The sequence below is a fragment of the Mustelus asterias genome, chromosome 11 (genome assembly GCF_964213995.1).
Source record: "Mustelus asterias chromosome 11, sMusAst1.hap1.1, whole genome shotgun sequence".
In the NCBI taxonomy this organism is placed as follows: Eukaryota; Metazoa; Chordata; class Chondrichthyes; order Carcharhiniformes; family Triakidae; genus Mustelus; species Mustelus asterias.
The window spans coordinates 71,934,707-71,958,228 of NC_135811.1; the positions used below are offsets into that span (position 1 = coordinate 71,934,707).

Consider the following 23,522-nt stretch of genomic DNA (forward strand, 5'->3'; position numbering starts at 1 on the left):
ATTGAGGAGGGGGACAATTGAGGGGATGAGGGTGGGGGATGAGAGTGGTTGGGATTTTGAGGATGGCTGAGTGGGGGACAAGGGGAATGGGTGGGGGATTGGGGGAGATGGGAGTGAGGCATGGGGGTTTCAGATAGGTGGGTGAATGGGCATTGAGGAAGTGGGATTGAAGGGTGTGGGTGGTTGGTATTGATGGGGAATGGGAATTGAAGGGATCTTGGGTTTTGAGCAGGCTGAGTGATTGAGGGGAATGAAGAGAATTGGATTTAGATGGGGTTTGGATTTGTAATGGGAGATGGTGTATTGCGAGGGATCGGTAGGTGAGAGGCAAAATGGATCAAGGATCTAGGAATTTGAAAAATGACAGATTTAGAGAGGAAGCAAGATGATCAGGGGATAGGGCGATGAAAGTGGCAAAATGAAAAGGAGGAGCAGTGGGTGGAGATGGAGGAAATTTCCTGCTAAGTAGAGCAATAGATAGTTCAAAAGCACTGCAGAGGATGGAATCCTGGGTCTGAATTGATGCAATGACAAGTGTCAGGTGTTGAGTTTCCAGCCAGAGTCACAAGCAAAAGATGATTCCAGGGCACTGGCACCGGGCAGTTCCTTTGGTCAGCTGCATTTGTGTTAGGTTCCAAACTGATTGGGGACACCATGCCCTCAGCTGCTGCTAATATGTGACTTTCCTCCTGTTTCCTGCAGTCACTGCAGATGGAGGAAAGCGAGACCCTTGATTTCAAAGCTCTGGAGACCGAGCTACAGACAGCCTTATTCCTTGATGAGAAATACAAACGGGAAAATGATGCAAAATTCCGGGCCATTCATCAGAAAGTGGGATCATTTGAGGAATTCAGGTAATGAGAAATTTAATGACTATAATGCAAGGTTGGACTTTACATCCAGACATTATTGATGCAAATAGGTTGGGAGTTTTACTTCTATTGCCAATGTCAGGCTAAATGCAATGAATGGCAATGTTAAGACAGGGATTATTGTATGCAGATCACTGGCCAGATACCTAATATTGGGTGCGCTTTATGCCTCATCATTCAGACAGAAGGTCAAATTAAAATTGGAACTTATGGGCCATTAAATGTTCAGGTTTTTAATGTTTTCAGATCATATTTTGGGAGTTGGGATACGAGTAATTTGAGACATGGCATAAGACATGTATAAATTTTAAAAATTCATTCATGGGATGTGAGTGTTGCTGGCAAGACTAGCATTTATTGCCTATTTCTAATTGCCTTGAAAAGGTGATGGCACGCTGCCGCCTTAAACCACTGCAGTCCCTGTGGTGTCGGTACACATGATGTAGAGATGCCGGCGTTGGACTAGGGTAAACACAGTAAGAGTTTTAACAACACCAGGTTAAAGTCCAACAGGTTTATTTGGTAGCAAATGCCATTAGCTTTCGGAGCGCTGCTCCTTCGTCAGATGGATGAGCAGATATCCACTCCATCTGACGAAGTAGCAGCGCTCCAGAAGCTAATGGCATTTGCTACCAAATAAACCTGTTGTAGGTACACCCACAGTACTGTTAGGGAGGGAGTGAAGGAACAGTGATATATATATAACAGGGGCGGCACGGTAGCACAGTGGTTAGCACTGCTGCTTCACAGCTCCAGGGTCCTGGGTTCGATTCCCGGCTCGGGTCACTGTCTGTGTGGAGTTTGCACATTCTCCTCGTGTCTGCGTGGGTTTCCTCCGGGTGCTCTGGTTTCCTCCCACAGTCCAAAGATGTGCGGGTTAGGTTGATTGGCCAGGTTTAAAAATTGCCCCTTAGAGTCCTGGGATGTGTAGGTTAGAGGGATTAGTGGGTAAATATGTGGGGGTAGGGCCTGGGTGGGATTGTGGTTGGTGCAGACTCGATGGGCCGAATGGCCTCCTTCTGCACTGTAGGATTTCTATGATTTGCAAGTAAGAATGGTTTGTGGCTTGAAGGGGAACTTCCAGGTGTTGGTCCCCATGAATCTGCTATCCTTGTTCTAGATGGGATTAGAAGACGCTCTCTAAAGAGCCTTGGTGAATTCCTGCAGTGCATCGTGTAGATGGTATACACTTCTTCTGCCACTGTGTGTCAGTGGTGAAGGGAATGGATGTTAGTAGTTTTAACAAAGTTTATTTATTAGTTACAAGTAGGCTTACATTAACACTGCAATGAAGTTACTCTGAAAATCCCCTAGTCACTACACTCCGGCGCCTGTTCGGGTACACTGAAGGAGAATTTAGCATGGCCAATGCACCTAACCAGCACATCTTTTGGACTTTGGGAGGAAACCGGAGCACCCGGAGCAAACCCACACAGACATGGGGAGAACGTGCAAACTTTACACAGGCAGTGACCCAAGCTGGGAATTGAACCTGGGCCCCTGGCGCTGTGAGGCAGCAGTGCTTAACTACTGTGCCACCGTGCCACCTGGGTGCCAATCAAGTGGGCTACTTTGTCCTGGATGGTATTAAGCTTCTTTACTGTTGTTGGAGCCGCACACCTCCAGGCAAGCGGAGAATATTTCATCTCATTACTGACTTGTGCCCGGTAGATGATGGACAGGCTTTGAGGACTCAAGAGGTGAATTACTCACTGCAGATTTCCAGCCTCTGACCTGCTCTTGTAGCCACAATATTTATATGGCTAGTCCAGTATGGTTTCTGATCCTGGGGAACCCCCAGGATGTTTAATATGTGTGGCCAAATTCCCCTCCAATTCGATTTTCAAGTTTGCTGACGACACCACCATACTGGGTCGGATCTCAAACAATGATGAGACAGAGTACAGGAATGAGATAGAGAATCTGGTGAACTGGTGCAGCAACAATAATCTCTCCCTCAAAGTCAACAATACAAAGGTGATTGTCATCGACTTCAGGAAGCATGAAGGAGAACATGCCCCTGTCTACATCAATGAGGGTGAAGTAGAAAGGGTCGAGAGCTTCAGGTTTTTAGGTGTTCAGATCACCAACAACCTATCCTGGTCCCCCCCATGCCGACACTATAGTTAAGAAAGCCCACCAATGCTTTTACTTTCTCGGAAGACTAATGAAATTTGGCATGTCAGCTACGGCTCTCAGCAACTTTTACAGATGCACCATAGAAAGCATTCTTTCTGGTTGTATCACAGCTTGGTATGACTCCTGCTCTGCCCAAGACTGCAAGGAACTACAAAAGGTTGTGAATGTAGCCCAATTCATCACGCAAACCAGCCTCTCATCCATTGACTCTGTCTACATTTCCCACTGCCTTTGCAAAGCAGCCAGCATAATTAAAGACCCCACGCACCCTGGACATTCTCTCTTCCACCTTCCTCCGTCGGGAAAAAGATACAAAAGTCTGAGGTCACGTACCAACCGACAGCTTCTTCCCTGCTGCTGTCAGACTTTTGAATGGACTTACCTTGCATTAAGTTGATCTTTCTCTACACCCTAGCTATGACTGTAACACTTCATTCTGCACTCTCTCGTTTCCTTCTCGATGAATGGATGTTTTGTCTGTATAGCGCGCAAGAAACAATACTTTTCACTATGTGTTAATACATGTGACAATAATAAAGCAAATCAAATCAAACCAAAATGCTTGGTTAGAATAGGTAAGTCTGGACTTGTGATTCTCAAACCTTTCCATCACTGGAGTTTTTTTACAAATTGGATCCTCATTGACTGACACTGATTGATCTCTGTTATCACTGTATTGTGCAACTACCAGGATGGTAGAAGGTGAACAAGATTAACTTTAGTCTGTTTTCCTTCTTGCAATGTGTGTGTTTGCAGGTGTGGATAGGGGCTAGAATCCTTTCTTTTGACCAAGTTGGTTGATTCATCTTGGCCTTGCTAAGTCCCAACAATTATCCTTCCTCTTGCTGTCAGTGTGATGTGTGATTGAGATGAACATCTTTAATGAAAAGTCCTCATCTCCAAAAACAGCCAAGTTGTTATGTGGACAGTGCTGGTGGTGGCTGTCTCAGAGTACACCTCCCATTTCTTCTCCTTGGTCTTCTCCCCACTTTATTCAGGCTATGCAGTATTGTGGATTCACGAGGTATGTCTTGACTGGGAGGGGATAGGAGCACTTAGGAAGTGGGTATCAGACATGTGTGGATCAGACTGAGAGAGCTGATAGTGCTGGCTGTCTTATATCCCATAAGACATAGAAGCAGAATTAGGCCACTCGGCCCATTGAGTCTGCTCCACTATTCAATCGTGGCTGATATTTTTCTCATCCCCATTCTCCTGCCTTTTCCACATAACCCCTGATCACCTTATTAATCAAGAACCTATCTATCTCTGTCTTAAAGACACTCAATGACCTGGCCTCCCCAGCCTTCTATGGCAAAGAGTTCCACAGATTCACCACTCTCTGGCTGAAGAAATTCCTTCTCATCTCTGTTTTAAAGGATCATCCCTTTAGCCTGAGGTTGTGCCCTCTGGTTCTAGTTTTTCCTATTAGTGGAAACATCCTCACCACGCCCACTCTATCCAAGCCTCGCAGTATCCTGTAAGTTTCAATAAGATCCCCCCTCATCCTTCTAAACTCCAACGAGTACAGACCCAGAGTCCTCAACTGTTCCTCATACAATAAGCTCTTCATTCCAGGGATCATTCTTGTGAACCTCCTCTGGACCCTTTCCAAGGCCAGCACATCCTTCCTTAGATATGGGGCCTAAAACTGCTCACAATACTCCAAATGGGGTCTGACCAGAGCCTTGTACATTCCTTCTCTTGTATTCTAGCTCTCTCGACACGAATGCTAAAATTGCATTTACCTTCCGAGCTGCTGACTTAACCTGCACGTTAACCTTAAGAGAATCTTGAACAATGATTCCCTAGTCCCTTTGTGTTTCTGATTTCCTAAGCATTTTCCCATTTATAAAGCAGTCTATGCCTCCATTCCTCCTTTCAAAGTGCATAACCTCACACTTTTCCACATTGTATTCCATCTGCCACTTCTTTGCCCACTCTCCTAACCTGTCCAAGTCCTTCTGCAACCCCCCTGCTTCCTCAATACTACCTGTCCCTCTACATATCTTTGTATCATCTGCAAACTTAGCAACAGTGCCTTCAGTTCCTTCCTCCAAATCATTAATGTATATTGTGAAAAGTTGTGGTCCCAGCACTGACCCCTGAGGCACACCACTAGTCACCGGCTGCCATCCTGAGAAAGACCCCTTTATCCCCACTCTCTGCCTTCTGCCAGTCAGCCAATCCTCTATCCATGCCAGGATCTTACCCTTAACACCATGGGCACTTAACTTATTTAACAGTCTCCTATGGGAAAATCAGCTGTTTTATGGTGATGAGCACTTTTCATTTTTGGTTTTGGGTGTCGTAACCCACACCAAAAGGTCAGACATTATGGGTATTAATCGTCTGTAATATACAGCTGTTTGAATAGTGCAGGAAAATTATGTTGAAGTAGAAGATCAGCTGCGGTCTCATTGAATGATGGAGCCAGCTTGACAGGCTGAATGGCCTTTTCTTGCTCTATTTCTTGCGTTTTTATCAATGTGATTAGCAGCGAGGGAACAGTTAGATTAGCCCAAAATTTGCTGGAGTGTAGCATTGGATTTTTCCTCCTCATCCTTCAGCTGAAAAAGGTTTTGGACTACAGATTGCTGGAAGTGCAAGCTGATAATAGAATGGTGAGGACGTCAGAGCATCTGGTATCTTGGTGATGGGACCAATTGTGTATCTCCTTAACCAATGAGATTTAAGGATGGAGCAGGATACCGAAGAATGAGAGAGAGCGAAACGGGGAAATAGAGTCAAATTAGCTACACAAACAGAAATGGAGAGGAAGTAAGGTTGGATTCAGAAAGAGAAAAAAGGGAAGGAAAAAAATGAACTTAAAATTTTAAATGTTTCCAACCTCTAGGGACCCCTGAAGGAATAGGACTTGAATTGTAGACCTATTGAGCTAGAGTTAAGTAGTATTACAGGAACATTAATCTTGTTAAAAACTGTCCTTGTGTTGTTAACTACCAACCCCAACTTTAAGCAGCAAATTTAATTTGTTTGAACAATACCATTGGAAAACTTCTTGAAATTTGCATGGAGATTGACAATAAATAAGCTTACATTTTTGAGGGACAAGTGGTGGACTAACACATTTATCCAATAATTTGTGATGATTGTTACTTATAGGGTATCTCCTTTGCCACAAATTGCTGAGTTATTTAATGACAGCGATTAAATGCACCATAATTTTGTCAGCAATTCCTGACCCATTCTGTCATTAACAGGCTGAAGATTAGTCACTGATTTAGAAAGTGAAAGTTGAGGTGCTCAAGTTTCTTCCCAGTAATGCTCACTGTGAATGCAGCCATTGTATTGCTGGTGAGTTTTATTAACATCTGAAGGAAGGTTATCCAGAACATCAGAAAGAAAAAAACTGATCTATAAACTGAAAATGCTGGTAGCGCTCTGTGGAGAGTGAAACAGTTTCCAGTCTGTGTGCTGACATTTTCTGTTTATAGAAGGATGTGTGTGATTAAACGAAAACTGAACTTTGTCTTCAGCTCTGTGGTTGGCATCTTCTAGACTAAGCGAATCTTGGGCCTTCCATGCATGCGTCAGCTAGGAAAGAGCTGCACGTGCGTGGTTTCAATTTTTTATGTTGGTCAGGCCCATGTGCTTAACCAATGGAACTTGGAGCTGAAGACAAAGGTCCCATGCACCTGCACAGGCAGTGAATCTCAAAAAGGGCACAAAAACCCTGGGGGAAGTGAGAGAGACAGGGAGAGGTTAACAAAAAAACAGGCACAAGGACAGGGAATAGTTAAAAACGTAAGTTCCCAGTAAGGGAAGAAGACAGAGAAAATAGGAAGTGTGCCTCAGAATTTTTAAATATCGTACAGAGGTATGCCATGACACACAAAAGTTTGGAAATCACTGCTCTAATTGCTCAATCATGGTCCTTGACACAACAATTTATTTCAGCAAGAAAGTGAGTTGTACCACCTCTCTCAATTTAATGTAAAGGATTGAAGTGGAGACTTGAGTTGATTCCTTTTTTATCCTGTATCTAAATAATCAGAGCCTTAACAGTCATTCAGTGGTACCACTCTTGCTTCTGAGTTAGGGATTGTGAATCCTGCTCCCGGGACTTGAGCATAAAATCCAGCTCAGCAGAGGTTGACAACCGCACCTCATCTCTCAGCTAAGCACTTTACAAGGGTCTGTACTCAGCAGTGAGTTCAGAAATTTCAGATCATAACTACTTGCTGCTTTCATTTTTGGGCAGACAGCAGCTTTTGGTAATGATTCTACTGTTACCATTTACTGTTCCTCGAGATCCTTTTGTCCCGTTACCAGGTACTTTGCCTTGAATTATCATTCTTTTTTCATTTTACCACTCCATATACACCTCCACAAACCTCTTTTATTCTTCTCTCATCCCTCTCTTTCCTTGCCTCTGTTTTTGCTTAAAGTCAGTTACATATATGGCATTTTCCAGTTCTTATTCACTGGCCTGAAACATTAAATCTGTTTCTCTCTCCACAGATGTTTCCGGACCTGATGAATATTTTCAGCATTTTTTAAAATTACAAAGTGGCGGATTTCGGACAGCAGCTATGACTGTACAGCCCATCACCCACCCATTCACTTCAAAACCCTGTCCATATCAACCAGGTTATCCTGACCAAAGGCGACAGGCTTTTCCATTTTGATCGGGTGATGGAGAACCTTTTAAAAGCTGGTTTGGAACAGCATTTGCAGTGATGAGGGGCAGCATTCGCAGTGAGTGGGGACTGGTTCAGAGTAGCATTCTACAGCAATGAAAACCAAGACAATCTGGCTCCCGAAATACAATGGGCAAAATCTTGCTGGAGTGGAGCATATGCTATTAGATTTTTTATTGCATTCTTCAGCTCAGATGTAATTTGTGCTGTAACCTGCTGGAAGTGTGAGCTGATAAAGGGCAAAGAGAAATCTGAAACCATATATATCCCTGAGATTTAATCATTGAAAAAGACAGAGGGTGGTTGTAGAGGGTTGTTTTTCAAACTAGAGGCCTGTGACCAGCGGCGTGCCTCAGGGGTCAGTGTTGGGTCCACTGTTATTTGTCATTTATATTAATGATTTGGATGAGAATTTAGGAGGCATGGTTAGTAAGTTTGCAGATGACACCAAGATTGGTGACTTAGTGGATAGTGAAGAAGGTTATCTAGGATTGCAACAGGATCTTGATCGGTTGGGCCAGTGGTTGATAAATGGCAGATGGAGTTTAATTTAGATAAATGTGAGGTGATGCATGTTGGTAGATCAAATCGGGGCAGAACTTGCTCAATTAATGGTAGAGCGTTGGGGAGAGTTACAGACCAAAGAGATCTAGGGCTACAGGTTCATGGCTCCTTGAAAGTGGAGTCACAGGTGGACAGAGTGGTGAAGAAGGCATTCGGCATACTTGGTTTCATTGGTCAAAACATTGAATACAGGAGTTGGGATGTCTTGTTGAAGTTGTACAAGACATTGGTAAGGCCACACTTAGAATACTGTGTACAGTTCTGGTCACCCTAATATAGAAAGGATATTATTAAACTAGAAAGAGTGCAGAAAAGATTTACTAGGATGCTACCATGACTTGATGGTTTGAGTATAAGGAGAAGCTGGATAGACTTGGACTTTTTCCCTGGAGGGTAGGAGGCTGAGGGGTTATCTTAAGAGGTCTATAAAATAATGAGGGGCATAGATCAGCTAGATAGTCAACATCTTCTCCTCCTAAAGGTAGGGGAGTCTAAAACTAGAGGACATAGGTTTAAGGTGAGAGGGGAGAGATGCAAAATGGTCCAGAGGGGCAGTTTTTTAAACTCGGAGAGTGGTGAGTGTCTGGAATGAGCTGCCAGAGGCAGTAGGAAAGGCGGGTACAATTTTGTCTTTTAAAAAGCATTTAGACAGTGACATGGGTAAGATGGGTATAGAGTGATATGGGCCAAATGCGGGCAATTGGGACTAACTTAGTGGTAAAAACTGGGCGGCATGGACAAGTTGGGCTGAAGGGGCTGTTTCCATGCTGCAAACCTCTGAGAAAGGAACGATAGAAAGCAAATAGGATAAACTTGAGTCAAATCAGCTCAGAAAGATAGGGAAAGAGAGATTGGGATAAAGAATAAAAAATAAAGAAAAGGTAAAAGATATAAGATTTGATATTTTAAAAACCTCTAAGAAGAATTGACTACTTGCACGAATGAGATTCCACAGGTTAAATTTGATGGATGGAATTCTCCTGTTTTCGGGCTAACTGCCCACATCGGCAGGAAAACAGTGTTTCCCGCTCGTGCTGGGAGCTTCTGTCAGGTGGGATTCGCCTACCTGAAAGATGGGAATCCGCTGGCCAGCTCTGCTGTTCTGAGATTGGGTGCCCTGATCCCTCCACTTGGAGATGGGCTCCTCTCCCCCCAAAAAATGAAATGGTTCCCACCGTTGACCAGGGGAGCACCACCAACCCCCTCACCAAAGAGGGGCATCCTCCCACCCCCCCCTCACTCCCATCCACATATAACAGGCAACGTTCCCCCACACCAGCAGGCATAAGAGTGACTCAGCCCCCCCTCCTCTCAGACCCGCCCCCCCCACTCAATCACCCTTCCCCCTCCCTCACACTCCTCTGCTTAGCCACCCCTTCCCTCTCAGATCCCCCCACTCAGACCACCACATTCAGGCCATTGGTGCAGTGCCCCCTAGCAACCTTGCACTGACACTCTGGCCTGGCGCCTTGGGCCCCGGGGTCGGGAGGCGGGGTAGTGGTCAAGTAGGTAGGTTCTATGGCCATTTGCCCCTCTGTTGCCAGGTTGCAGAGAAAGGGTCCCTCAAGCGTCCTGGGGATTGGGTGGGCTCAGGCTGGGGACAACGGGTTGACCTCACCACTCTCCCCTAGAATGGGGGAGCTGTGGCTGGACTGCCCCTTCTAGCCCTGAAGATCACCACTGTGATCAACATCTGTATTCCTGCCTGTCAACTCGGTCACTTTAATCTCCATACCCTCTGGACACCTGGCAAGCTTTTAAATCACTCCATGGAATAGTCCTGGTAGTCCCATTCCCCCAGTCAATACCTGTAGTCCTGCAAGTTTATTTCTTTAAGCACCCAGCCAAGTTCTTTTTGAAATTGTTGATCGTCTCTGCTTCCACCACCATCGTGAGCAGTGAGATTCAGGCCATTACAACTCAGTGTAAAAAAAATTCTCCCTCATAGGCACCCAGCATCTCTTGCCCAAAACATTAGATCTGTTTCCCTGTAGCCCTCATACTGTCAGTTAATAGGAAAAGTTTTCCCTTGTTTGCCTTTTCCAAATGTGTTAGAATCTTGTACCCCTCTAGCAAATCTCCCCTGAATCTCCTTTGCTCCAAGAAGAACCCAATCTTGTAGCTAAAATCCACCACTCTCGAAACCGTTCTGGTAAATCTCTGGCTAATCAGTGTACAAATGTATTAAAAGTGTTACTGTAATTAATACTACTAAAATTAAAATAAATAAAACTAATTGGAAGGTGAAGGGTGAGTTGCTATTTATGTGAAGCTAGGGGCTGCATGGTGGCACAGTGGTTAGCACTGCTGTCTCACAGCACCAGGGTCCCAAGTTCAATTCCGGCATCAGGTCACTGTCTGTATGGAGTTTGTACATTCTCCCTGTGTGTGCGTGGGTTTCCTCCGGGTGCTCCAGTTTTCTCCCACAATCCAAAGATGTGCAGGTTAGGTTGATTGGCCATGCTAAATTGTCCATTAGCATCAGGGGGATGAGCAGGGTAAAATGCGTGGGGTTGCGGGAATAGGGCCTGGGTGGGATTGTGGTCGATGCAGACTCGATGGGTCAAATGGCCTCCTTCTGTACTGTAGGGACTCCATGATTCCTAGTGATGGAGCAGTGTAAATCGACCAGCAAGTCTGGAACTTTGCAAGTCACACTGTTTCTCTTCTTCCCCAAACTTGCTTGTGATTTGCACATTAATAATAGTGTGAATTGTTAACTCTGTTATTTTTTTAAAGGAAGAATTGGAAAGATCTTCTTGAGGCTGTGCTCGCCTCAAACCGGAGAATCCCGCCTGAGGTCAATGGACCTTTTCATGATCTGCCCCCCGCCCGCTGCAGTTCCTGTGGCAGGCGGGACGGGAGAATTCCGCCTCTTGCTCCAGTGGACCTCTTTGTGAAGCCCAACTGAACAGAGTTTGATGCAAGTGGAGCTGGCATCAGAGAGTTGAAACACATCCACTCAGCCTGTGCTTTCACAAGTATCAATGACTTTTATTTTACAATTAAAGCTGTCAGTGCAGTGTTTAGTTATGTTGGGTGTTGCCTGCGGCCTCACATGTTGGACTTGATTTAATTTCCGGCCTCACTTTACAATTCTCTGTCATTTGTCTAAACAAGTCACTCCACCCAGTGCAAGGCTTTATTATTGAAACAGCTCCTATTGTTTTCTCCTGAACACTTCATTGAACCTGCAGCCATAAGTATTCACAGTACATTTGAATATGCAGTGTAAATCAGTGGATGCTGCAGTGAGAGTTAATACTTTCATTTTGTGATCCACAATTTTGCTAGTTAGCAGGACATGAGGAGTGGTGTTTCACAGATATCAGTGTTCGGGCCTCAACTCTTACAAGTTTTGTAAATAATTTGGATGAAGGGACCAAAGTTATGGTTGCTAAACCTGGTGAGGGCACAAAGATAGGGAGAAAAATAAGTTGTGAAGAGTACATAAGTTGGCTATAAAAGACTATAGATATGTTAGGTGAGTGGGCAAAGATCTAAGAAATGAGAATAATACGGGAAAATGTGAGGTTGTCCATTTCGACAGGACAAAAAAAAAAATCTAAATGGTAAAAGATTGCAGTGCTCTGAGACAGAGGAATGTGGGTGTTCTCCTGCATGGATCACAAATGGTTAGAAGGCAGGTGCAGCAAGTTATTCGGAAAGCTAATAGAATGTTATCGTTTATTGCAAGAGGAATTGATTACAAGAGTTGGGAGGTTTTTCTTCTGTGATATAGGGCAGGTAAGACCATAACTGGGGTAATGTATACATTATTGATCTCCTTAGAATCACAGAAACCTTACAGTGCAGAAGGAGGCCATTTGGCCCATCAAGTCTGCACCGACAACAATCCCACCCCAGGCCCTATCCCCACAACCCCATACATTTACCTGGCTAATCCCTCTAACCTACACATTCTGGGACATTAAGGGGCAATTTGCATGGCCAATCAACCTAACCTGCACATCTTTGGACTGTGGGAGGAAACCGGAGCACCCGGAGGAAACCCACGCAGACACACGGAGAATGTGCAAACGCCACACAAACAGTGACCCAAGCTGGGAATCGAACCGAAATTCCTGGAGCTGTGAGGCAGCAGTGCTAACCACTGCGCCATTGTGCCACCCTTATTTAAGGAAAGATGTAAATGCATTGGAAGAAGTTCAGAGACAGTTTACTAGATTAATACCAGGAATGCGTGGTTTGTCTTATGAGGAAAGGCTAGTTTGGAAGAGTAAGAGGTGACTTGGAATCCACAGAATCCTTACAGTGCCAAAGGAGTTTGCATCTTACCCAGGCTCAGTCCCTGCACTATCCCTGTAGTCCCACACATTTGCCTTGGGTAATCCACTTAACCTACCCATCTTTGGGCTGTGGGAGCAAACCGGAGAACCTGGAGGAAACTCATGCAGACATGGGGAGAAAATGCAGACTCTGCACAGACAGTCACCCAAGGCTGAAATCGAACCTGGGTCCCTGGCGCTGTGAGGCAGTAGTTCTAACCACTGCTACCATGCTGCCGCGAACAAGATGCACTGCAGCAATTCACCAAGGCTCCTCCTGGGACTGGACAGCACCTTCCAAATTATAGAATGCATAGAATCTCCACAGTGCAGAAAGAGGCCATCCGGTCCATTGAGTCTGCTCTAACTCTCTGAAAGAACATCCCACCTGGCCCTCCCCTTCGGCCTATCCCTGTAACTACGAATTTACCATTGCTAATCCACCAAACCCACACATCTTTGGACTGTGGAGGAATCCGGAGAACCTGGAGGAAACCCACACAGACACTGGGGAGAAAGTGCGAATTCCACACAGACAGTTACCTAAAGCCGGAATGGAACCCAGTTCCTGGCGCTGTGAAGCAGCATTGCTAACCACTGTACCATCGTGCCCACAACATTGAAACATACAAGTTCCTGCCAGGATGAACGTGGAAAAGATGCTTCCTTTCTTGGGAGAATCTAAACTTAAATGGGGGTCACCCATTTAAGACAGAGACGAGGGAAATTTTTTTCTCTTAAGTGTTGTGAGACTTTGGAATTCTCCTCTTCAAAAGGTAGTTGAGGCAGAATCTTTGAATATCTTTAAAGCAGAAGAAGATAGATTCTTGGCAAGCAAGGGTGTTGTGTCGGGTTGGGGGGAGGGGGGGTGCGTTGTGGATGGGATGGTGAAAGCTTATTGGGGCTAGGCAAGAATATGGAGCTGAGGTTAAAATTAGACCAGCCATGATCTTATTGAGTGGCGGCTGCTCGTGGGGCTGAGTTGACTACTGCTCCTACTTCATCTGTATTATGGTTGATTTTTGGAAAGGAATTGAGAGACACGTTGAGTGAGTGAGTATTCTATCCACAAAGGACATATTCAGCTTAAAACCTATTCCTGTTCAAAAACATTCTTACGCTGGTCGCTGCCTTATTTTTGTCCATTGGTACCTCAGTTGATCCCACATCTGGAATGAACCTTGTGCACTTCATGATCTATATGGATCAATGCTAGTGCCCAGCTAGTGCCCTTACCTGCAAGCACCACAAGGCTTCTAATTTGCAGATGGAAGAATGTGAGGGCAGGAGAATTGCAGCAAATGAATCCAATGTTTCTACTTTATGTAGGGATATTGTGCTGGCATCGCACCTGAAACCCCTGGACTTGCGAGACAAGTTGGGAGCAAAGAAGCAACTCTGGAATATATGTGCCCAGTCAACGAGCACAAAGGACAGTGTTCAGGTGGGACTCTCCAAGGTTAGTGTCTGATGGTCATGGAATAGGGTTAAATATAGGTGGGATTCTGCAGGAGTCGGAGTCAATGTCATCTTTGATGTAATATTAAAGCTTTGCACTTCACCAGTTGGAGTGATCTAATTGAGATGTTTAAAACGATTAAAGGATTTGATAGGTTAGGTAGGTAGAGATGAACTCTTTTCTCTGCTGTGACAATTCATAACAAAAGGATATATACTTAAAATTAGAGCTAAGCTGTTCAGGGATGATGTCAGGAAGCACTTATCGGAAGAATATTAAAAATACAGATTTCTCTCCTCCAAAAAGCTGTTCAGCCAGCCATGGGTCAATTGAAAATTTCAAAGCTGGGATTGATAAGAGTTTTGTTAGCCAAGGGTAGAATGGGGTGTAGAAACAAGAAGACTAGATGAAATTAAGGTACAAATCAGCTGTCATCAATTTATATCACAGAATAGGTTTGGGGGGTGAATAGCCTCCCCTTTTTCCTGATTCTTTACCTCACCTTTGGCTGTTTGACATTGGGAACAACAAGCTTGACCTTTTCATGTACGTGTGAACTTTGAGCAGGTGTCCTCAAAAATTATTAGGATTGGGGAAACGTGGCTGTGTATGCTCCTTCCTAGTCAGTTGCCTCAACAACAGGGGATGCCTGATTTGTGTGATTCAGATACCACACTGGGTGTCTAACTGCATGCCTGCATTTTCCATCATATAAACTCCGATTGGTTTTAAATTTAGCAAATAAAACTCTTCTAACTATATTTTCTGCATAATTTCTTCACTAGCAAGGGCTACCAGCCTACTACCCAACTGCCAGTGTATTTCAACCTGTTAGTACAATACAGTATAAATGTTCCCTATAGGGAGTAGTTGGTGCTAGTTCCTTCATCCTTTCTGAGAAAAACAAGTTTTAATGAGGAGCTGAAGGAAATCAGTATTAGTAGGGAAATGGTTTTGGGGAAATTGATGGGATTGAAAGTGGATGAATCTTCAGGGCCTGATAATCTTCAGTCCAGAGTATCTAAGGAAGTGGTTCTGGAAATAGTAGATCCATTGGTCGTCATTTTCCAAAATTCTAAGCTAATGTAAGCCCACTATTCAAAAAGGGAGATGGAGAGAAAACCGAATTATAGACCAGTGAGCCTAACATCAGTACTGGGGAAGTTGCTAGAGTCCATTATAAGTTCATAAGGTATAGAAGCAGAATTAGGCCATTCAGCCCATCGAGTCTGCTCTGCCATTCGATCATGGCTGATATGCTTCTCATCCCCATTTTCCTGCCTTCTCCCCATAACCCTTCAACCCATTACCAATTAAAAATGTCTAACTCCTCAAATTTACTCACTGTTCCAGCATCCACCACACTTTGGGGTAGTCAATTCCACAGATTCACAACCCTTTGGGAGAAGTAGTTTCTCCTCAACTCTGTTTTAAATTTGCTACCCCTTATCCGAAGACTATGACCTCTCGTCCTAGAACGCCCCACAAGAGGAAGTATTCACTCCACGTCTACTTTTACCCATACCTTTTATCATCTTGTATACCTCAATTTGATCTCCCCTCATTCTTCTAAATTCCAGAGAGTTTGGCCTAAACTGTTCAATCTCTCTTCATATGACAAACCCCTCACCTCTGGAATCAATCTAGTGAACCTCCTCTAAACTGCCTCCAACATCTTTCCTCAGATAAGGGGACCAAAACTGTGCACAATACTCCAGGTGCGGTCTCACAATGCCTTGTATAGTTGCAACAATACTTCCTTACCTTTATATTCTATTCCTTTGGCTATAAATGTCAACATTCCATTCGCCTTCTTTACTTTTTGCTGTACCTGCATGCTAGTTTTCTGTGACTCATGAACAAGGACACCCAGATCCCTCTGCACCGGAGCACCCCGAAGTCTCTTCCCCATTTAGATAATAAGTCACCTTTCCATTTTTCCAACCAAAATGCATGACCTCACACTTATCCATGTTAAACTCCATCTGCCACATTTTGGCCCACTCTCCTAACCTATCTATATCCATTTGTAGGGTTCTTATTTCCTCAGTGCAATTTACTGTCCCACCTATTTTTGTGTCATCTGCAAATTTGGCTGTAGAGTCTTCTATCCCTGTGTCCAAGTCATTAATATAGATTGTACATAGCTAGGACCCAAGGACCAAGTCCTGTGGCACCCCCACTAGTTACTTCCTGCCATCCAGAAAAAAATACATTTATCCCTACTCTGTCTTCTGTCCATCAGCCAATCACCTATCCAAACTAATAAATTACCCCTAATCCCATGTGATCTAATCTTGTGAATTATCAAGGACTTCATAGCTCAGCATTGGGAAAGCAGTGGTATAATCAGACAAAGTCAGCATGGATCTACAAAGGGGAAATCGTGTTTGATGGATCTATTGGAATTCTTTGAAGATGTAGAATTGACCAAGGAGAACCAATGGATGTGGTTCATTTAGACTTTCAGAAAGCTTTCGATAAGATCTCTCATAGCAGACTACAATGTTAGTTAAAGCGCACGGGATTGCAGGTGGTGCCTTGAGATGGATAGAAAGCTGGTTAGCAGACAGGAAGCGAAGAGTTGGCATAAATGGGAATTTTTCCAATTGGCAGGCAGTGACTAGTGAGGTTCCACAGGGATCTGTGCTATGACCCCAACTGTTCACATTATAAATTAATGACTTGGAAGAGGGAACTAAATTTATTATCTCCAAATTTGCAGATTATACTAAGTTAGGTGGGAGGGTGAGCTGTGAGGAGGATGCAGAGATGCTTCAGTGTGATTTGAACAGGCTGAGTGAGTGGGCATATGCATGGCAGATGCAGTATAGTGTGGATAAATGTGAGATTATCCATTTCGGTAACAATAATCGGAAGGCAGATTATTATTTGAATGGATGTAAATTGAGAGAAGTGGATACTCAGCGAGGCCTTGGTGTCATCCTGCATCAGTCGCTGAGAGTAGGCGTGCAGGTACAGCAGGCAGTAAAGGCTAATGGTACGTTGTCCTTCATAGCGAGAGGATTTGAGTATAGGAATAGGGATGTTTTACTGCAATTGTAAAGGGTGTTGGTGAGGCCACACTAGGAGTATTGTGTGCAGTTTTTGTGTCCTTTTCTGAGAAAGGATGTCTTTGCTACAGAGGGAGTGAAGCAAAGGTTTACTAGGCTGATTCCTGGGATGGCAGTTCTGTCACATAAGGAGAGACTAATCAATACAAAGATATAAAGAACAGTACAGCACAGAAACAGGCCCTTTGGCCCACCAAGTCTGTGCCGACACAGATGCCTCTCTAATTTAATATTTCCTTGCCTCTACATTGTCCATATCCCTCCATTTCCTTTCTATTCATGTATCTATCCAGATGCCTCTTGAACATTGTTCTAGAATCTGTTTCCACCACCTCTTCCAGCAGCGCATTCCAGGCATTCACCACTCTGTGAAAACTTTGCCCCTTACATCTCTTTTAAACTTTCCCCCTCTCACTTTCAACCTATGCCCTCGAGTAATTGACCCTTCGATTCTGGGAAAAAGACTCTGACTATCCACTCTATCCAAGCCTGCCATAATCTTGTAAACCTCTATCAGGTCCCCCCTCATCCTCCGACGCGCCAATGGAAACAATCCAAGTTTATTCAACCTTTCTTCATAGTCTACATCCTTCAAACCAGGCAATATACTGGTAAATCTCTTCTGCACCCTTTCCAATGCATCAACATCCTTCTGGTAGTGTGGCGACCAGAATTGTACACAATACTCGAAATGCGGCCTAACCAAAGTTTTATACGGCTGCAATATGATTTTCTAATTTCTGTACTTGACGCCCGACCGATGAAGGCCAGCATGCCATACTCCTTCTTGACCACCTTGTCCACCTGAGTTGCTACCTTCAGGGAACTGTGGATCTGCACGCCGAGATCTCCTTGTATGCTAATATTTCTTAAGGCTCTACCATTTACTGTATGCTTTCCTTCTGCAGTAGACCTTCCAAATCCAGTCACCTGACATTTGTCTGGGTTAAATTCCATCGGTTAGTTGGTTAGGATTATATTCATTTTGAGTTTAGAAGAGTGAGAGGGGATCTCATAGAAAATTACAAAATTCTAACAGAATTAGACAGGATGGATTCAGAAAGACTGTTCCCCATGGTGGGGCAGTCCAGAACTAGGGATCATAGTTTGAGGATAAGGGGTAAACCTTTTAGAACTGAGGTGACAAGAAATTTCTCCACCCAGAGAATGTTCAATCTATGGAATTCACTTCCCCAGAAAGTAGTTGAGTAATTTCAAGATGAAATTAGATATAGCTCTTGGGGCTCAAGGGATTTGAGAGGAAGGCGGGATCAGGAAATTGAATTTGATGACCCACCATGAATGGCGGAGCAGGCTCGAATGGCTGATGGGCCTACTCCTGCTTCTATTTTCTATGTTTCTATACTAGGCCTCTGATATTGTAATCTCATTAAATAAGAGCCTTTTAGGGAATACTACTGCCCTTTGTAAATCACTGTTGCAATTATAGTGCTTGCTCTTCCTTCCTCCTCTGCAAATCTGTATCATTCCCCAGTTTTTTAAAATATAAATCTACTCTCCATTTTCATCTTACTCAAAAAATTATAAGGGCAAGAAAGACCATTCATCCTTTCATAACTCAAAATACTAAAAAAAGTGCTCTTTCTTCAATAACACCAAAGTTCTCCCCTACTCTATTCTATCTTGTCAATTCTGCATGTGACATCATGCCTGTTTGCCCTTTGCTATTTTGGCCCTGTACCCCTTTGCCTTACGGTCTGTTGAATTTTTTTCTGTTATGGTGATGGAGCCGAGGAACTGGGTGAGATCCTTAATGAGTGCTTTGCACCGGTATTCACCAAAGGGAAGGGCATAGGGGCATTTAATTTCCCTTTCAGTTTAACTTCTGTTGGTGATTTTGAATTTCTTTGGTTGTTCCACGGCAGTCAGACAATCTCTGCGATATTCATGTCCAGTATTTAATGTGCATGTATTATGAAGTGCTGTGTATAAGATGGTCAGAGGCTTGAGTTCATGACCTTTACAGTTTCATAAAAATGAGCCATGGAGTATCTGAAGATATTCTTTGAATATAAACCTGTACCCCAAAAATTTGGGTCTACTTGTATCTGTAATGTGAGATTGATTTTTCACCAGGTGAGCTCTGATGTTGAGGGAAGGCTGGGAGGAGTGTTCTGGTGTGTGACCTTAATGCTGTAAATGAAAGTAAGGTGTATCGATACTCAGAGGCAACGTACAATAGAATGGGTGAAATGCAGTTATGCTCTCATGGTTACTCATACAGTGCTTCCCCATATTCTGCCGTGAGGAAGGAGCCAGGTTCTTCTCTCAGGGAGGAAGACTGTACCTATGCTGCTCTCCTGCACCTCCTAACAATTAGTTATTGCGTTGCATTGAAGAATGCTGGAAAAGGTGATCTATATAAATCCTGATATAAAGGAGTTAAATGACTCCAGTAGTCATATCAAAGAGCCTTGTGCACTATAGTGAGTCCCTGCACACTTGGTCTCAGAAAATTCTCCCACCAGTTTCTCTCAGTTGATGCAATCTCTATTTTTTGTGAGTTTTGTGCTCCTCAAGGGGACGGCTGTTTGCACTGGTCATTGTAACACTTTCAGATACCCAATGTTAATTTTAATTACTCTTAGACAAGATCTGGCATAATTACTTGCAGAGTAGAGCTCCCTCTGTACTGTCCACCTGTGTGCTTCAACCCCAACCTCTGAGAAACAACTCTGCTATAATTCGGCACTTCTGACATTAGCTGTCCTAAAGTGAGTGAGACTGCTGAGCCATGGACATGTTTCCTGCTGCAGACAAACATTTCCTTGGAACTGGATTGAATCTTCCCATTTCATATCACTGAAGCACCTGCTATTGAAACAGCAACATTTCTAAACACTGTCACATTACTGATGTTGATTTAGGTTGAAGCCTGTATCATATTATCTCTTCCTAAGCACTCGAATTCCCAGCCGAAGACAGCAGCGGAGTTTAGCCGTGACTGGAGACGATACTACATCACTGAACCAGAGAAATACACCTTCCTGCTCAACCTAGGCGGTCAGCTTTTGGGGAACATCTTCCATACTGAAATTGGATTTGGATTCCTTGGTGAGTTCCTCGTCATCCTTTGCGATCACTTCCAACCGACAGATGGCCAAGCAGTTTACTGGATCCTGCTGCATCTTTCCCAAACCCAAAGGTTTGACCTAAATGTGGATTTCCTGAGCGGCATAGAGAGAGAGAAAGGCATGAGGTTATTTCAGATGCTACAGCAGGAGCTGGATGGCCATCTGCGGCTGGGCAGTGAGGCAGAGCTGGAAGCTGTACAGAAATCTGCAAAAGAGGAGTGTCCTGCAGGGGAGACGGTAACTGCACTAATGCGACAGCAATTAATGGAAGCATACAAGTTGAGCTAGTCCAGCCTTTGCAGCTCTGAAAGATTCTTTCCCATTTCATAATACTGTGGTTCTTCCTGCACTTCAGAGAGTAATTTTTTTATTAAATGGAAAGTTTAGCCTGTGGAGTGGTAGTTTTGATCCAAGGTAATTCCACTGCTGTCCATTCAAAGAAACATAGCTCCCACCACTTGAAATGTCCACCTTTAAAATACAATTCACCGAAATGTGAAAATCATTATTCATTTGTGTTAATGTCAATTTCCAATGTCGCTGGTTACAGTGACTTAAGGCTCTGTTTATTTCAGGCCAAAGAAAAAACGAGGGAGACGGAACTATTAGTGTCTCATCCATCAGTTCATCAGCACGATTGAAACAGATTAAATCACTTGAATCATTATTGTTTGTGGTAAAGTTAGTGAAACAGGAGCTAAATGTTTCTTCAGGCACCAGTGGAGCTGCTGGGTTTTGCAGCAATTTTGTTTTTAATTCATGTCTCAGTTCTCTTTTATCCTGTGCTGCAGTGTAAACATTAACTATCCTATCTCTCTAATAACTGAAATCGAGCTGAATTTAATTTTTGATGCTATCCCTTTATGCCAGTTGTGGTGTATTGCAGTCAAATTATATTTGCATCAACACGCCCAGGCTTGGTGAGGACTGTATAAATTGAGTGATTAGCCATGGCACGGGATTTGGTAGATCTGGATTACCTCGCAGGCTGGAAGAAGTCACTTTCTGTTGCAACCAATAGGGCTGCTCTTCTCCTGGGGCATGTGTGGCTATTTCTGACAGTGATGTTAAAGCTGCAAAATGGAGGCAGAGAGCCTGGGCTTGGAGGCTCTGCTGAGGCTTGAAAAATTACTGTCGTTTAAAAAGAATAAAATGCTGACCATGACCACCTCCATCCATATTTGGGGACTACATCAAGAATCATTTATCAGGGTTTCCGTTTGTCTCCGATCCGCAGTTCCTAAAATTCTTTATGTAAAGTAAAAGTAAAGTTTATTTATGAGTCACAAGTAAGGCATACATTAACATGCAATGAAGTTAATGTGAAATTCCCCTAGTCGCCACAGTCCAGTGCCTGTTCTTATGTCTTAAATTGGAGGAAGTTGCTGTCATATTTCATTACACTGGCCCCCTCATTTGCTACCAAATAAACCTGTTGGATTTTAACCTGGTGTTAAAACTCTTACCCTCTCATTGCCCACACACTTTGTGCAGACACAAGAACAAATTGTGTGTAATTAGTTCGTACACAGAAATATTGTTGGGTTTGGCAATTTGTGCCACATTTATTTGTCCATGCATCTCCTTTCTGCCCCCAGATTCCAGGCTCCTCCTCAAGCCCTAGTTCGGGGCCCTGGCTTCCACTATCCACAGTAAGAGTTTTAACAACACCAGGTTAAAGTCCAACAGGTTTATTTGGTAGCAAATGCCATTAGCTTTCAGAGCGCTGCTCCTTCGTCAGATGGAGTGGATATCTGCTCTCAAACAGGGCATACAGAGACTAAAATTCCACTATCCAACCTGATTTTATCTGTTCAGAGTGGAGCTCATGCATCTCCTGCCTGCATGGATCTGTTGTCTTCAGTGCCCTCTGCTGGTGCAGATTCTGCATGTGGCTGGAAAACCTGATAGAGATGTTGCTCTGGATATCCCTCAGTGATGCTTCTGAGGGGTTAAAGTGTTTGGGAGTTTCCTGGGCGTCAGCCAGAGAGTCCTGGTTCCACTTCCAGAACACTGCTGTGCCAAGACTGCAAGTATGGAATGGGTGGATGACTCTTGATTGTGATCTGTGGGAGAGTGGTATCCGATACTGAATGAGTTGATTTGGGAAGGTTCTGGAGGTTTATGTTTTGTTAACAATATGTTAACCCTGACAAATTACATAACCTTTTTGTTAATGGCTCCAAACATTAACATTTCTGAGTCTGGTATTCTAATATTAACAACATATTCTGCTTTCAAAATAAGATTATTGAATAAAAAATATATTTAATTCTGACTCCTATGGCATTTTTATAGCTTTTTTGTGTGAATTTTTTCACTAATCAAGATTGCATTGGATTATTTTCTCTTTTCAGGTAGCCTTCAAGAAGGATAATTTAACTTCTGGCAATGGGTAGGAATATGGGGCAGACTGTAGAAGAGATGGTATCTGATATTACTCGATTGCTAAGTTAAAATGTCTCCTCCAGAGTTTGTTCAAGCACTCCCAGTTTGGAGACAGTGTAAGGCAGGGTAACACTCGCACCAATGTCCCTTAGCCTAGCTTCAAAAGAAAATGCTTCTAACAATACGGCACGGTAGCACAGTGGTTAGCACTGCTGCTTCACAGCTCCAGGGAGCTGGGTTCGATTCCCGGCTTGGGTCACTGTCTGTGTGGAGTTTGCACATTCTCCCCGTGTCTGCGTGGGTTTCCTCCGGGTGCTCCGGTTTCCTCCCACAGTCCAAAGATGTGCGGGTTAGGTTGATTGACCAGGTTAAAAAAAAAAATTGCCCCTTAGAGTCCTGAGATGTGTAGGTTAGAGGGATTAGCGGGTAAATATGTGGGGGTAGGGCCTGGGTGGGATTGTGGTCAGTGCAGACTCGATGGGCCAAATGGCCTCCTTCTGCACTGTCGGGTTTCTATGATTTCTATGAATATGATCATTTTCTATTCCAGATTGCAGCCATCCTGCACCCTATATGAGGGAGACATCCAATTGTTGCGATTCTTCTATGCTTTGTGCCCAATTCCATTAGGAACTGGATTGAGACTGGCCAATTCATTTCATGTGGAACACCTGCACCCAGCAGACACTGGAGACATTCATTGAATCAGGGGTAAAAGTTCAGCATCTAACTCCCTGCTCCACCCATTCTATTCCAGTACTTTTTTCATGAAGCAACTAACTGTAGTCTGTAGCTTTCCTTGTTTTGAGTTTGAGCATCTAATTAGTGGAGACACACTAATACCTGTTAGAAGAATATCTTGTTCATTGATCATAAGAACACAAGAACATAAGAAATAGGGGCAGGAGTAGGCCTATCATTGCTGATCTTGGATGTGCGGGTTAGGTACATTGGCCATGCTAAATTGCCTCTTAGTGT

The 23,522-nt window shown here is 43.8% G+C and overlaps 1 protein-coding gene across 1 annotated transcript; it reads left to right on the top strand.

The window, feature by feature from the left end:
* The first annotated feature begins 705 nt into the window (after positions 1 to 705).
* Positions 706 to 22,356, top strand: dnaaf19 (dynein axonemal assembly factor 19). The gene is made up of 3 exons (XM_078224428.1): positions 706 to 854; positions 13,858 to 13,987; positions 19,983 to 22,356. The coding sequence occupies exons 1-3, from the start codon at positions 712 to 714 to the stop codon at positions 20,442 to 20,444; spliced, it is 735 nt and encodes a 244-aa protein (XP_078080554.1). The 5' UTR covers positions 706 to 711; the 3' UTR covers positions 20,445 to 22,356.
* Positions 22,357 to 23,522: the final 1,166 nt, after the last annotated feature.

What these genes read in the sequence shown, in the direction of transcription:
- dnaaf19 (XM_078224428.1), top strand. Translation starts at nt 712, where the DNA reads ATGGAGGAAAGCGAGACCCTTGATTTCAAAGCTCTGGAGACCGAGCTA. An exon ending in GGATCATTTGAGGAATTCAG is followed by an intron (nt 855 to 13,857) that starts GTAATGAGAAAT and finishes TACTTTATGTAG; the next exon opens with GGATATTGTGCTGGCATCGC. An exon ending in TTCAGGTGGGACTCTCCAAG is followed by an intron (nt 13,988 to 19,982) that starts GTTAGTGTCTGA and finishes TCTCTTCCTAAG; the next exon opens with CACTCGAATTCCCAGCCGAA.